Raw genomic sequence first — 13712 nt, forward strand, 5'->3', positions numbered from 1 at the left:
CAGAGAGAGAGGGAGTGAGAGAATCTTAAGCAGACTCCCTGCTGAGCGTGGAGCTGAAGGTGGTGGGGCAGGGCTATATCCCAGGACCCTGAGCTGAAATTGAGAGCCAGACACTTGACCAACTAAGCCACCCAGGCACCCGCTATGTTTATTATTTTAACGTATAGGGTAAAGCAAATATTTTTTTAAAAGTCTAAGATCATCTTTCTAGAGCTCTCAGGATTTGCAAGAATGTCAAATGTACAAATAACTTCTAAGTCAGAGAAGCAGAAACCCTTATGTAGAAAGCAAAATTAAAAATAGCTAAGAAGAGGGGCATCTGGGTGGCTCAGTGGTTGAGCATCTGCCTTTGGCTCAGGTTGTGATCTCAGGGTCCTGGGATCAAGTCCTGAGTCAGGCTCCCTGCATGGAGCCTGCTTCTCCCTCTGCCTGTGTCTTTGCCTCTCTCTCTCTGTCTCTCTCTCTCTGTGTCTCTCATGAATAAACAAATAAAATCTTAAAAAAATTAATATAAGTTAAAAAAAAAGAAAATATACTTTTTTAAAAATTTTTATTTATGATAAATAAATATGATATTTATTTATTTATGATAGTCACAGAGAGAGAGAGAGAGAGAGAGGCAGAGACACAGGCAGAGGGAGAAGCAGGCTCCATGCACCGGGAGCCCGACGTGGGATTCGATCCTGGGTCTCGAGGATCGTGCCCTGGGCCAAAGGCAGGCGCTAAACCGCTGCGCCACCCAGGGATCCCGAAAATATACTTTTTAAGTAGCATAGTAGCAGGAATGATCTCATTAGAATTGTGTACCTCACAGTAGTACATAATTCTTTTTCCTTTTTTTAAAGCTTTTAAAAAATTTTTAAAAAAGATTTTATTAAAAAAAAAAGATTTTATTTATTTATTCATGAGAGACAGAGACAGAGAGAGAGGCAGAGACACAGGCAGAGGGAGAAGCAGGCTCCATGCAGGGAGCCCGATAGGGGACTGGATCCCGGGCCTTCAGGATCACGCTCTGGGCTGAAGGCAGACGCTGAACTGCTGAGCCACCCAGGATCCTCATAATCTTTTTTCAAAAGCTGATTCTGCTCTTCTTTTTGGGATCAGAAATACTTTATTCTGACACCTTGTACTAACTACATCTGCAGTTATAGCATAGTAATTGATTCTTATAATAATGATAATCCTGAATTGTGAATAAAGATTAAAATGTTTTGAGCAGACTTTGTTTAATAAAAGCTTATTTCATTAATTTGAAGTAGCCACTAAAAACGTTAAATGTATAAACACTGGCAACAACATAGAAGTAAAAAGTAAGGTAAGCTGATTACAATTTTTACATGTGCATAATAACAAGGACAGAGTTTTCATTCTTTTTGCAGTATGTTAAAGAAGCTAGCTTAAACACTTTGAATTTAAAAGAAAATTTACTGGAAAGAGAGATATCCTAAGGATCCAAAGTCAGGAATATAGCCAGGCTGCAAAAGGAAACCCAAACCTGTAGGAACACGGGGTATCATATTTCATTCATTCAACCTCTGTATTTCTACTGCTTTATTTTTTTCTTTGCACAGTGGCTTTCTTTGTTTTTCCAGGCACGTGACATAAGGTGACCTCTCTGTAATTTCTAGGTATTTCTACTTGTTCTTTAATTGCAGCCACAGCTCAGAATTAACCCAGGTTTTAGTCCCTTTACAGATTTCTGGGAGAAAGAAACTGGTCCAGGTAATCTTGGATCAAGTAATTCTTCTATGTTAGTTCATTCTGACTAGGTCATGTAGTATAGACGTGGCTTCTGCACCACTTGTGTGTAGAAGGGGTAAGTTCTGGGGGGAGGGGTGGAGAGATTTAGTGAGCTCAGTATAATCACCCAAGGTTTTATCAGTATCACAGAGGATGGAGACATGACTCAGTCTAGGAGTATGGAGGTATTGTCAGACTTTGAACGTAGGAGATTATATTTTACGTTAAGATTCTGTGTTTGGAGAACTAGATGAAATTTTCCTTTTCATTTTTCTCTTCTTTACATCTTTACTTCCATCTATCCTTCCTTTCTCTTTCTTTTTCTCTTTCCCCTTTCCTTTCCCTCTCCCTCCCTCCCCCATCTCTTTTTTAAAAAAATGCACAGACAGTTCACTGCCCTGGAAATTCTGATTTCAGGGGTCTAGGGCAGGACCTTGATACTATTACATTTTAAAATTCCTCATTTGGGGCTCCCGGGTGGCTCAGTGGCTGAGCATCTGCTTTGGGCTCAGGGCGTGACCCCAGGGTCTTGGGATCGAATCCCACATCAGGCTCCCCACAGGGAGCCTGCTTCTCCCTCTGCCTATGTGTCTCTCTCTGTGTGTCTCTCATGAATAAATAAATAAAATCTTTAAAGTAAGAAAAAAGTCTGTATGTGTGTATGGGTATATGTAGAGAATGGGAAAACAAATATGGTAGAAGGTTATATTCTTCAGTAGCATTTGTAAAATTGATACGACCTAGGGGGGGTTGCCCGGGTGGCTCAGTTAAGCGTCCGACTCTTGATTTTGGCTCAGGTCATGATCTCTGGGTCGAGGGATCAAGCCCTATGTTGGGCTCGGGCTCAGTGCTCAGCAGGAAGTCTGCCTGGGATTCTCTTTTCCTCTGCCTCTCCCCGGCTCATGCTCTCAATCTCTCTTGCTCTCTTAAAAAAAAAAGAAATGATACGACCTAGGTTCAAGTAGAGTAACTAGTTTAAGGTAATTAGCCGGCAGGCAGGTGGCAGAACCAGAACTTGAGCTCCATGCCCTTTGTACTTCTCCACAAGCTGGAGTTTGATGTTGTTTTCGTGCCTGAGTTCGCCCTCCCGGCATCTAGGAATGTGGCTGTGCTGGGTTCCACAGGCCCAGGAGGAAGCTTGAAAATTTAGGCGTGGACTTCCATTGTTATGACTCATGATCCCACCCCCATCCCCTCCCCTCTTTCCCTCCCTCTCTCCTGTGTCTTGGTTCCCTCCTCACCCCCTATTATCATCATTCTTATTATTAGACTTTGGGATCTGGGCATGTTCATATACATTGTTTTGACTTCTAGTTAGAACCAAGTGTTTTGTGGTTTGAGTTGGGCCTATGCAGAAGTATGCTTGACTTGCATAGACCAGACTTACTATTTCAGTTTTCGGGCCAGTTATTAACTAGACAGACTTGTAAATTTGTCCTGTTGGTGGCCTGAGATTTAGAATTGATTTCAAAACAATGGGAACTAGTAAATGTTTTACTTTTTAAAATACTGTACCTCATCCACAAAATGTTTGTGTTGATTAAAGATTGCTGTTAAATTGTCTTTTCTCCTGTAACATTTCTTAAAAATTTCAATTCAAATTAGAATTAGATGAAGTCTTTAGGTGGTTGACTCCCTCCCTCCTTTCTCTCTCTCCTTCCTTCCTTCCTTCCTTCCTTCCTTCCTTCCTTCCTTCCTTCCTTCCTTCCTTCCTTCCTTCCTTCCCTTTTTAGCAATAATTTATTGCTATCTGATGATTAAAGAAAAATCCTCTCTAAGAATTGTTTTACTTTATTGTCGACCTTTTGGAGGTCTGCCTTTAATTGAACTCATGATGGCATTTTTATATAATGTGTAAAAGAGCATCAGGAGATAGAGCCAAAATGGTCTTACTTGCTTTTATACAAATTAAATTGCCCTTGTGGCCCAGTATAAAATCTAAGCACTAGGAGCAGTTATTTATTTTGACAACAGAATTAATTGACCCTAAAACAGTTGAAATTCCAGTTGTAGCAAACTATTCTTTCTGACTCTCACTCTGGCTTTGGGACTGTCAAAAAAAGTAACTCGTCTTATGATTAAATAGCAGAATGATGGGCAGTGGACTGCATTTGAGGGAGATGCTGAATAAACTTTCTACTTGTGAAACATTTCAGAAGTGACATGCTACAAGGGGGGTCAGAATGTGCACTGATATCCAGCTGAGCTGTCAACTGGCACAGAGCCAGGCACGCAAAGCTTTGCCGTGTGAAGCAGCATGTGGAGCATATGCCACTTAAAAAAGAAAATCTTTTTCATGCACGAGTTGACGTTTTTTTTTAAAGGTATATTTAGTTTTATTATACCAGAAACCGTTCGTGTTTCTGTCTTTAATAGAAAAGTTTATGTGCTGAAGGTACTCAGTTTAGAATTTTTATATATATTTTACAATTCGAAAGGATCTGGCACTTTATATTTCAAAAATGTTTGTGATTCTGAATAGTTTATTTTTATTGAACATTTCCCTATTCCAAATGGATTTTAAAGGGATATTTAGAAAAGATAAAGGGAAAAGCAATCAGGATATGTCTGGTATAGGAAAAAGGTTTCATGAGGAAAAAAATGTAAAATTTTGTTGGAGGGAATTTTGGTAGAGTTAAGGGATGCCTTTGCTATTTTCACATATATGAAGGCATCTAAAGATGTTAAAAGAATATATATATCTTATTTGCTAAGGTAATGTCATAGAAGTCTTTTTAGGTTCTCTTTTAAAATATTTGTAAATAACGCAATTTGTTTGGCATTGACGTTTTGTTTTTCCTCTCAGGCATAAGCCCATAGCCTGAATATTTGAGATTTTGTAAATTGTTAAGGGCACAGATTATGTGATGTGTAACTGTAGGAGCCCTCAGATTTATTTGACAGGTGAACATAGTCTCTTAAGGTTTATTAGTAAGTGATAAAGCTAATCATACATAATAAACTGTTGATAATTTAGGTAGAGATTTTTCATAATTTTTACATCAACTAGTTGCCAATTATCAGATGGACATACTACGGTTCTTTACTTTTATTGATCTTTCAGTTTCATCTGTTTGTAAACTGTTAACTTAGCTCTTAATGGATTCTAACAGTAAGCTCATTACCCTTTCATTTAATGAATTCTTAGCTTTCAGATTTGCAGAGTGAACTTGGAGCCTTTAAATTTTTAATTGGACCATGTTCTGATTGTAAGGCTTTTTTTTGGGGGGGGGATGGAAGTAGTGAATGTATTTCTAATATTAGTCACATGATATATATGATAAGAATACTTTAGTAAGAAAGGTATATCTAATTATTTGATTAGGACGTTGTTTATCAACTCACTTTTATGAGTTTTTAAAAGTTATTTTGCTTATCCCTAAATGCTAATGTTTGATGATCCCTAAATGCTTCTATTTGAATAGAAACCAGAAGCAAAGAAGTGGATCTCAGATTTGGGGTTAAGAAGGACATTTTAGCCAATATGTTTAGATGTTCCTACTTGTAGAGAAATCTTTCTTGTTAATCAGTGGCTTTCTTTTATAATGGAGTGATTAGTGAGAACTCTGATTATGAACTTATACATATAGTTTTACAGTTAAGCTTAACATCTCAGAAGAACCAGTAATGAAGTCTTCCATTTTCCACTCCTCATGCTCTGTTTTTAAATTTTTTGAAATAATATGTTGAATCTATTACCATTAATAAGTTATTTCAAAAAAAATAAGTTATTTCACAAAAATACTAGACTTACATGAATTTAGTATTAAAAAATAGGGCTAAAATGACAGTTTAATAGAAGATAATTTTTTAGTCTGATACTTAGAGCTTTGCAGATATTTCAGTAGAACAGTGATACAAGCTTTTGCTAACTTTCTGTACTACCTAAATAATTTAGTATTCCACATATATGAAATTATATGGCACTTATGGCTAGTCTTAGTAGATCTATCTATCATTTGAAGGCTATTTAAATTGTTTTTCAACTGGTTTCTATTTTATCATCTTCCTCTCTCTCTACTCTATCCCTGATAACCAGTGCTAAATTAATTTTCTTATAAGACCACTTTGCAGGGGCATTTGTGTATCTCCTCACATGAAAAGTCTCCACCTGCAAACTACAAGTTCACATTCTTGACCCCACTGTACAGTTAGAACATCGCCACTTTGCTACTATGTAATTAGTGCATTTACTTGGTCAGCAGATATTTGTTAAAGACCTATTATTTGCCAGTTCACAGTGGTCTGTGAGACAAATTCCCAAGCTTGCATTCTAGTAGTATTTACTATGTTGGCCCCCTTGTCCTCCCCATGAACACAATGAAAGATTCAGCAACTGCCTTTTATTCTTGTTTTCTCTCAAGTATCCTGCAAGCTCCTTGAAAGCGGAAATGACAGATTAGGTTTGTGTCTCCAGTTCTATAGTATTATATATAAAAGCTTTTCAGTAAATTGTGATCATAATAATAGGCTAGTCTCAATTTTTGTCACTGTTAGGATTATTTGAATTTTAAAATTATTACTGATATTTCAATTAATGCTATCAGATAACATGAGAACACATCACGTCAGTTAAAAAGATGTAAAGGGGTGTGAGCTGATTGTTTTCCATCAGCTTTTTTTTTTTTTTTTTTTAACTTTTACTAACTTTGTTCATCTTTTGTTTCTTTGCTTGTTTAGGCCTTATTGAATTTGAAGAATGTGACCCTGCTAGTGCAGTTGAAGGTAAGCTGACTACTTGTAATACATGGTAACTAGCTAATATCTTCTGTTTATTGAATAAATCAAGACTATTATTTAGTGTTGTCAACATGTCTGTGGAGTGATACAAAAAATCTGAAGAACCCATAATGAAATTTGGTTTGAAGCCCTACAGATACTATTCTTCACTTAATAAATAAACAATAGGCTTGCCCAAAGGAATATTGAGTGTGTTAGAATATAAATCTTAAAAGATTAAATATAACATGTATTTATTTTCAAATCTACATTGAGATTGTTTTTTTATTGACATCCATTTTTAAACATTCTCATGTCACTAATGTGAAAAATCATTAAAACACATTAATGTATAAGACTTTTTTTACATTGATTTTTTATTTAAATTCAATTAATTAACATATAGTGTATTATTAGTTTCCAAGGTAGAGTTCAGTGATTCATCAGTCTTAAATAATACCCGGTGCTCATTACATCATGTTCCCTTTATAATGCCCGTCATCCAGTTACCCCATTGCCTCACTCCACTCCCCTCCAGCAACCCTCAGTTTGTTTCCTATGATTAAGAGTCTCTATGGTTTGTCTCCCTCTCAGATTTCATCTTGTTTTATTTTTCCCTCCCTTCCTCTATGATCCTCTGTTTTGTTTCTTAAATTCTATATATGAGTGAGATTAAAGGATAATTGTTTTTCTCTGATTGACTTTTTTCACTTAGCATAATACCTTCTAGTTCCATCCACATTGTTGCAAATGGCAAGATTTTGTTTTTTTTTTTTTTTTGATGGCTGAGTAGTATTCTGTTATATACATATATATTATACATCCTATTATACATATATATGTATATGTGTGTATATATATAAATATATACACACACACCACGTCTTTATCCATTCATCTGTCAATGGACATCTGGGCTCTTTATTCATAGTTTGGTTATTGGGGACATAGCTGCTATAAATATTGGAGTGTAGGTGCCCCTTTGGATCACTATATTTCATCTTTGGGATAAATACCCAGTGGTGCAGTTGATGGGTCATAGGGTAGCTCTACTTTCAACTTCTTGAGGACCCTCCACACTGTTTTCCAGAGTGTCCGCACCAGCCTGCATTCTCACCTACAGTATAAGAGGGTTTCTCTTTAAAGGGCTTATTCTAAAGTGAGAAACATTTCAGTAATTAATGAGGTTATATATTAATGTTATTATTACTTTCATTCAAAATGAGTGATAATATGACTTGGAGGAAGGGTTCACAACCCTTCCTGTCTGTTTAAAGATTTTATATCCATAGTGGAGCTTGAATTTACAACCCCAAGATCAAGAGTTGGCATGCTTCTCTGACTGAGCCAGCCAGGTGCCCCCTTCCTGTTTATATGGATTATTTTCATAGTATGAAACCAATAAATGTCTGCTAATTTTGTCATATTTTACATATCTCACTTTGTAAGCTACTAGAAATAATTTGAAAAGAATTTTGTATTTTTCTTTCTCCCAACATTTCTGTAAGAATTTGGAGAAAATTGATGTGTGTAAGGTTTTCATTGGAGGAGTCAGGGACTCCAGTGCCTAGGCTTTTTTTTTTTTTTTTTAATTTTTTTTTTAAATTTTTTTTTTTTTTTTTTTAGAGCTGGGGTGGGGCAAAGCGGGTCAGAGGAAGAAAGAATCTATCTTTCAAGATTTAAAAATTTAAAAATATTTTAATTTTTATTTTTAAAAAATATTTTATTTATTTATTCATTAGAGACACAGAGAGAGAGAGAGAGAGAGAGGCACAGGCAGAGGGAGAAACAGGCTCCATGTAGGGAGCCACCCTGATGTGGGACTAGATCCCAGGACTCCAGGATCATGCCCTGGGCCGGAGGCAGGTGCTAAACCACTGAGCCACCCAGGGACCCCCCAGGATTTTATTTAAATTGAAGTTCACGTATAGTGTAATATTAGTTTCAGGGGTAGAATTTAGTAATTCACCATTTGCATATAATACCCAGTGCTTATTCCATCATGTGCCCTCCTTAATGCCCATCGCCGAGTTACCCTATCCCCCCACCCACCTCCCCTCCAGCAACCCTCAGTTTGTTCCCTGTATTTTAGAGTCTTATGGTTTGCTTCCCTGTCTTTATTTTCCTTCCCTTCCCCTACGTTCATCTGTTTTGTTTATAAAATTCCACATATGAGTGAAATCATAGGTATTTATCTTTCTGTGACCGACCTGTTTCACTTAGCATAATACACTAGTTTTGGAAGAGAGAGAATCTTAAGCAGGCCAGTGCAGAGCCTATGCTGGGCTAGATCTCATGACTGCGATCATGACCTGGGCTGAAGTCAAGAGTTGAACACTTAACCAACTGAGCCACTCAGGTGTCTACACTTCTTTTTTTTTAAAGTTTTTTTGTTTTTTATTTATTTATGATAGTCACACAGAGAGAGAGAGAGAGAGAGGCAGAGACATAGGCAGAGGGAGAAGCAGGCTCCATGCACCGGGAGCCCGACGTGGGACTCAATCCCGGGTCTCCAGGATCGCGCCCTGGGCCAAAGGCAGGCGCTAAACCGCTGCGCCACCCAGGGATCCCGGTGTCTACACTTCTTATAGTTACTAGCTGTTTGAGAGCAATTAATTAAGTTCTTTGTACTTCAGCTTTTAGTATGAGTGCCTGGGTGGCACCTCAGGTCATGATCTCAGGGTCTTGAGTTGGAGCTCTGCTTAGGCTCCGTGCTCAGGTTGACATTCCCTCCCGCTCCATCCCCTGGTTTGCATTTTTAGTCTTTCTTGCTCTTTCTCTCAGATAAGTAAATAAATATACTCTTTTAAAAAATATGGATAGTAAATAATACTTGTGAGAATAAAAATGTATTTGTTCTTTAAAATATTACAACATACTATACATTTGTATGGTTTAAGGAGTTCATTTTGCATGAAAGCAAGTACCCTGTTCTAAAACATCTGGATTCTAATCCTGGCTGTGCTATTTAGTAGCTGTATAACACTGAGTTAAAAAATAAAAATAAAAAAAAAAACTACTCTTGAGTTTTCTCATCTATATGGTGAGGAGTTGTCTTAGATATACTGTGGTTGTCAGAGTAAACAGCTAAACGTTAAATGTTGAATTCTGTCGATGATTAATAGCATGACTGATCTCTAACAAATAAATTTGTCATGCAAGAGAGGAAGGAAGAACTTCTATATTAGGCAAACAAAGATGACCTTTGTTTTTCATTCCTGGTAGGATCAACTTACAACATTGTTTATATTAAAGATAATATATGGGCAAAAGAATGCTATGTTTTCTGTTTATACTATTAATGGGTCTGTTGTGTCATCTTTTTAAAAAACAACATATTTATATATTTTGCGACCTTTCAGACAGGAAACATGACTTGACCTGCATTTATAACAGAATCTAATGTGGTAAATAATGTACTTTCTTTGAAGTTTTAAGATATCTCCAAATGCTTATTTTGTCTGAGGTAATTTAGGGGAGACTTAGAAGAAAAGAGAATTATATTGATCAAGTGAATATTCTAGAATCTTTTGGTGCATAATAGGCTATATTAAGAAAATTCTAAATGGATTGCAACTCTGATTTAAATATTAGCATTTAGCAGGTGATACTTTTGATTTTTTTCATAAAAATTTAGTATTGATATGAGCAAATTAGGTGTCAAGATACAAGAGATTCATAAGTTTAACATATTTATCAACTAACAACTATATTTTTGTAACAATATGCATTTTTTTAAAGGTATAAAACCAAGGAAAAGAAAGACTTTTGGCTTGCCAGGGATAATTAAAAAGGAAAAGGATGCAGAGTCTGTGTAAGTATATTTCATATTGTCAAAATCCTTTGTTATTAAGTAATTAAGAATAAGACTGGTGTTTTGAATTTGGGAAGAAAAAATTTCTTAAGAAACAACTCTGTATGTCCAAAGTGTGAAAACTACACTTTTCTAAGTACATTTGCTAGCTCATCTGGCTTTAGATAAAAGTATTAACTTTTCTTATTTTAAAATTTTAAGGTCTTTAAGGTGAAAATTTTAGTGTCTTAAAATTGAAACTTTAAAGATACTCTTTTTATAAATGATACATACATATTTTAGAAAACAAAAGTCCAGAGGAAACTAAAAATTCCTCTAAGTCTTCTTAACGCCTAAGAAAAAAACCCACGGTCAACTATTTGATGACAATCCTTCTAGACAACTCTATAAACATTTAGGCACACAGCAATATATGTACACATAAATAGAAAATGGAGGAGAACAAAAGCCCTAACATGTTTTAAACATTTATACTAGGTCATCAATTTTAGATGGGAGATGGAGTATAAATATACTTTTTTTTTTTTTAATTAAGTTAAGTTACAAGGAATATATAATTTGCATATAATAAATTCAATGAGTAAGTGAAGTTTTCTTTTTCTTACATTGGCTACACATTAGAGTACATGGAAAATTAAAATACATGTATCTGCCAGGCTCTGCCTCAGACCAGCTAAACCAGATTCTCAGGATGTGAGGTTGAGCATAATTTTTGTTTGGTTTGCTTTTAAGCAGCCTGTATGATTCCTAACATATACCTGGGGTTGAGAATCTCTAAGATCTGTGGCTTACCAGAGACAAACTGGAATTAAATGAATCCTTTTTTCTGTAATTACCTCAACGTTAAATAGATTGATAAGATGGTAATCAAATCTTAAATGCTTTGCTGACTCAGTAACACTGGCTAAAAATGTGTTTAAAATCCCTACTTCTCTAGCAGAGCTCTGCTGGGCACTCATATTTTCAGGGTAAGAGAACAGTTTGTGCTTTGGGTATTATTACCTCCTAACTAGTTAGATTCTTTTTATCTGAGTTTCTCAGAGTGCCTACCATTTTATTATTTTTTTTATTATTTTTATTTTTTTTTTGTGCCTACCATTTTAAATGTCTGTTTCTTCCTCGCCCCCAAGTTTTTTTTTTTCCCCCAAGTTTTATTTGCTTTAACAAATAAAGACCAATTGCAAAGTGGTTTATATCTGTAGTTAACCATCTCATCTGCGAATGTTTTTTCAGCATTTATGAAAGCTGTCTTTTGCTAAGGAGATGGAATACAATTGGTTTCTATAACATTGTAAATACTTACAGAAGTCTAAACAATGGATTTGTAAGTGAAATTATAAAAGTAGTCAGGTCGTCTGTTAATATATTATAAAGAGTAAAGTAAAGAGTAAAGTATAAGAGTTAATATATTATAAAGAGTAAAGTATATTATTATATAATATAATACATGGTTTTCTCAGCTGTCCATTCAGGGAGCTTAGAATATTTTTGTATAATTTGTGTTTTTAAAATAGTTTTTCGGGGATCCCTGGGTGGCGCAGCGGTTTAGCGCCTGCCTTTGGCCCAGGGCGCAATCCTGGAGACCCGGGATCGAATCCCACGTCGGGCTCCCGGTGCATGGAGCCTGCTTCTCCCTCTGCCTATGTCTCTGCCTCTCTCTCTCTCTCTCTCTGTGTGTGACTATCATTCATAAATAAAAATTTTAAAAAAATAAAATAGTTTTTCATGGTCAGTAACTTCCTAGTACCATCATTAGGCCACTTGGATATTGGAATATTTTTTTACCACTGAGAAGACCAGGGCTGAAAACCAGTCCTTAAACAACTGCATCATGATTGCCTTCTTTCAACACTTGCAGGCAGGAAAGATGTTAGAAACTGCTTTGTTTGAAATGCCGGAGGCTCTTGGCATGCTTCTGTGCATAGCCTGAAGGCTTTGAAATGCCAGTATTGTAGAAGAGGGGTCCTGCTCAGAGCTTGCTCTCTGCCTGGGGCTTCATCTGCAGGGCTCATTACGGCCCACTGTGAAAGCAAACAGATGAGTGCTTCACCACAAGGACTGGAGAGCTCTGGCTGAAAGCCAGAGAATAAACTGTTTGGAACTTTGACACTTACATTTAAACTGTATCTTCTAAAAAAAAAAAAAAAAAAGGAAGAAGAAAGTAGGAGTGCTCTAATATCTTAAATGATTTGATTCTGTAGAAGAATTGAATTTATTATTATTACAGTACCTTTTCTGGAACATTTCCTCAGAGTATGCATAGGAATATACCAGTAATAAGAAAGCTGTTTTTCAAAATTTTCGATTTTAAGTGATGATTAACTGGCTAGAAAGACATAAGAGGCTTGCATTTATTCTCTTTGGTGCTTCTATTTGGATTAAGAGCAGGGTAGTCATCTCCCTCTTTTTTCATTATTTTTATTATTTTTTCATTATCTGTTCTATCCTCTCTTCCTTTAACAAAATTCTTCAATTTGTAGATTTTTTGGTTTGTGCTTAGTCTTTGGGTAGAGATGACCCATTTATCCTATATATTAATTTAATACATTTTCATTATTGCTCATTGGGCTCTCAAGGTATACCTAATACATATGTTTTCATTCTGTTATTTAAGTGGCAGATTCTGATATTACATGCATTAACTGTCTCAAGCCACTGAATATGTAACTAATCCAAATGCCTTTTAAATGTGCACTCTAGAGGCACCTGGGTGGCTCAATCAGTTAAGCATCTGCCTTTGGCTCAGGTCAATATCCCGGGGTCCTAGGTTGGAGCCCCATGTTGGGCTCCCTGCTCAGTGGGGAGTCTGCTTTTCCCTCTTCCTCCCCCTGCTCATTACTTTCTCTCGCTCACTCTCTCTCAAATAATAAATACATAAAATCTTTTAAAAAATGAAGTGCATTCTGATTTTTGTTAGTGAAATTCTTCTAGAATATATTCATAGAAATTCTTCTAACTTTATTCCTCGTGGTCTCAATGTCTTTATGGATTTAAGTGTTTGAGAATGTTGGTCTTTATTGTTTTAGTTTTACGTTTAAAATACTTTCTTGCTGGTTTATATCTGAATTACTATTTATCAGTTAAATGATAAAATACCAATTTTCAACAGCTTATTGTATTAAACCAGAAAGCTTTTTCAAGCAGAATTCTAACTACACATTTAACATATTTAGAGAAAAATGCTTTTGACTTCTATGTATGTGCTAGTTATGGAAAGTACTTCAAATGAAACTGAAGTTTTAATAAGAATATATTGTAAAATGTTATTTATAATTTATCAATTAATGTAGACTTTTTTTTTTTAAGCCAAGCTTTCTTCTCAAAGAGAATTTCTTTGAGAGAACTTTCTCAACCAGAAGAATTAAAAGCCACTAGAAATCCTTCTAGGACTGACAGCTTCCTTTATGTGATTCATGTGTATATTCATGGAAAAGAAGTA

General features: G+C 35.8%; 1 protein-coding gene across 7 annotated transcripts in view; it reads left to right on the forward strand.

Moving 5' to 3' along the window:
• FCHO2 (FCH and mu domain containing endocytic adaptor 2) overlaps positions 1–13712 on the forward strand; it is a 121073-nt gene that overhangs the window by 56118 nt on the left and 51243 nt on the right. For all 7 annotated transcript variants that reach the window (XM_077898141.1, XM_077898145.1, XM_077898143.1 and 4 more), the window contains 2 exons: positions 6421–6465; positions 10201–10273. In XM_077898141.1, coding sequence (XP_077754267.1) covers positions 6421–6465; positions 10201–10273 — 118 coding nt within the window. The remainder of the gene's footprint in view (positions 1–6420; positions 6466–10200; positions 10274–13712) is intronic.

This window comes from Canis aureus, chromosome 5 (genome assembly GCF_053574225.1).
Source record: "Canis aureus isolate CA01 chromosome 5, VMU_Caureus_v.1.0, whole genome shotgun sequence".
Classification (NCBI taxonomy): Eukaryota; Metazoa; Chordata; class Mammalia; order Carnivora; family Canidae; genus Canis; species Canis aureus.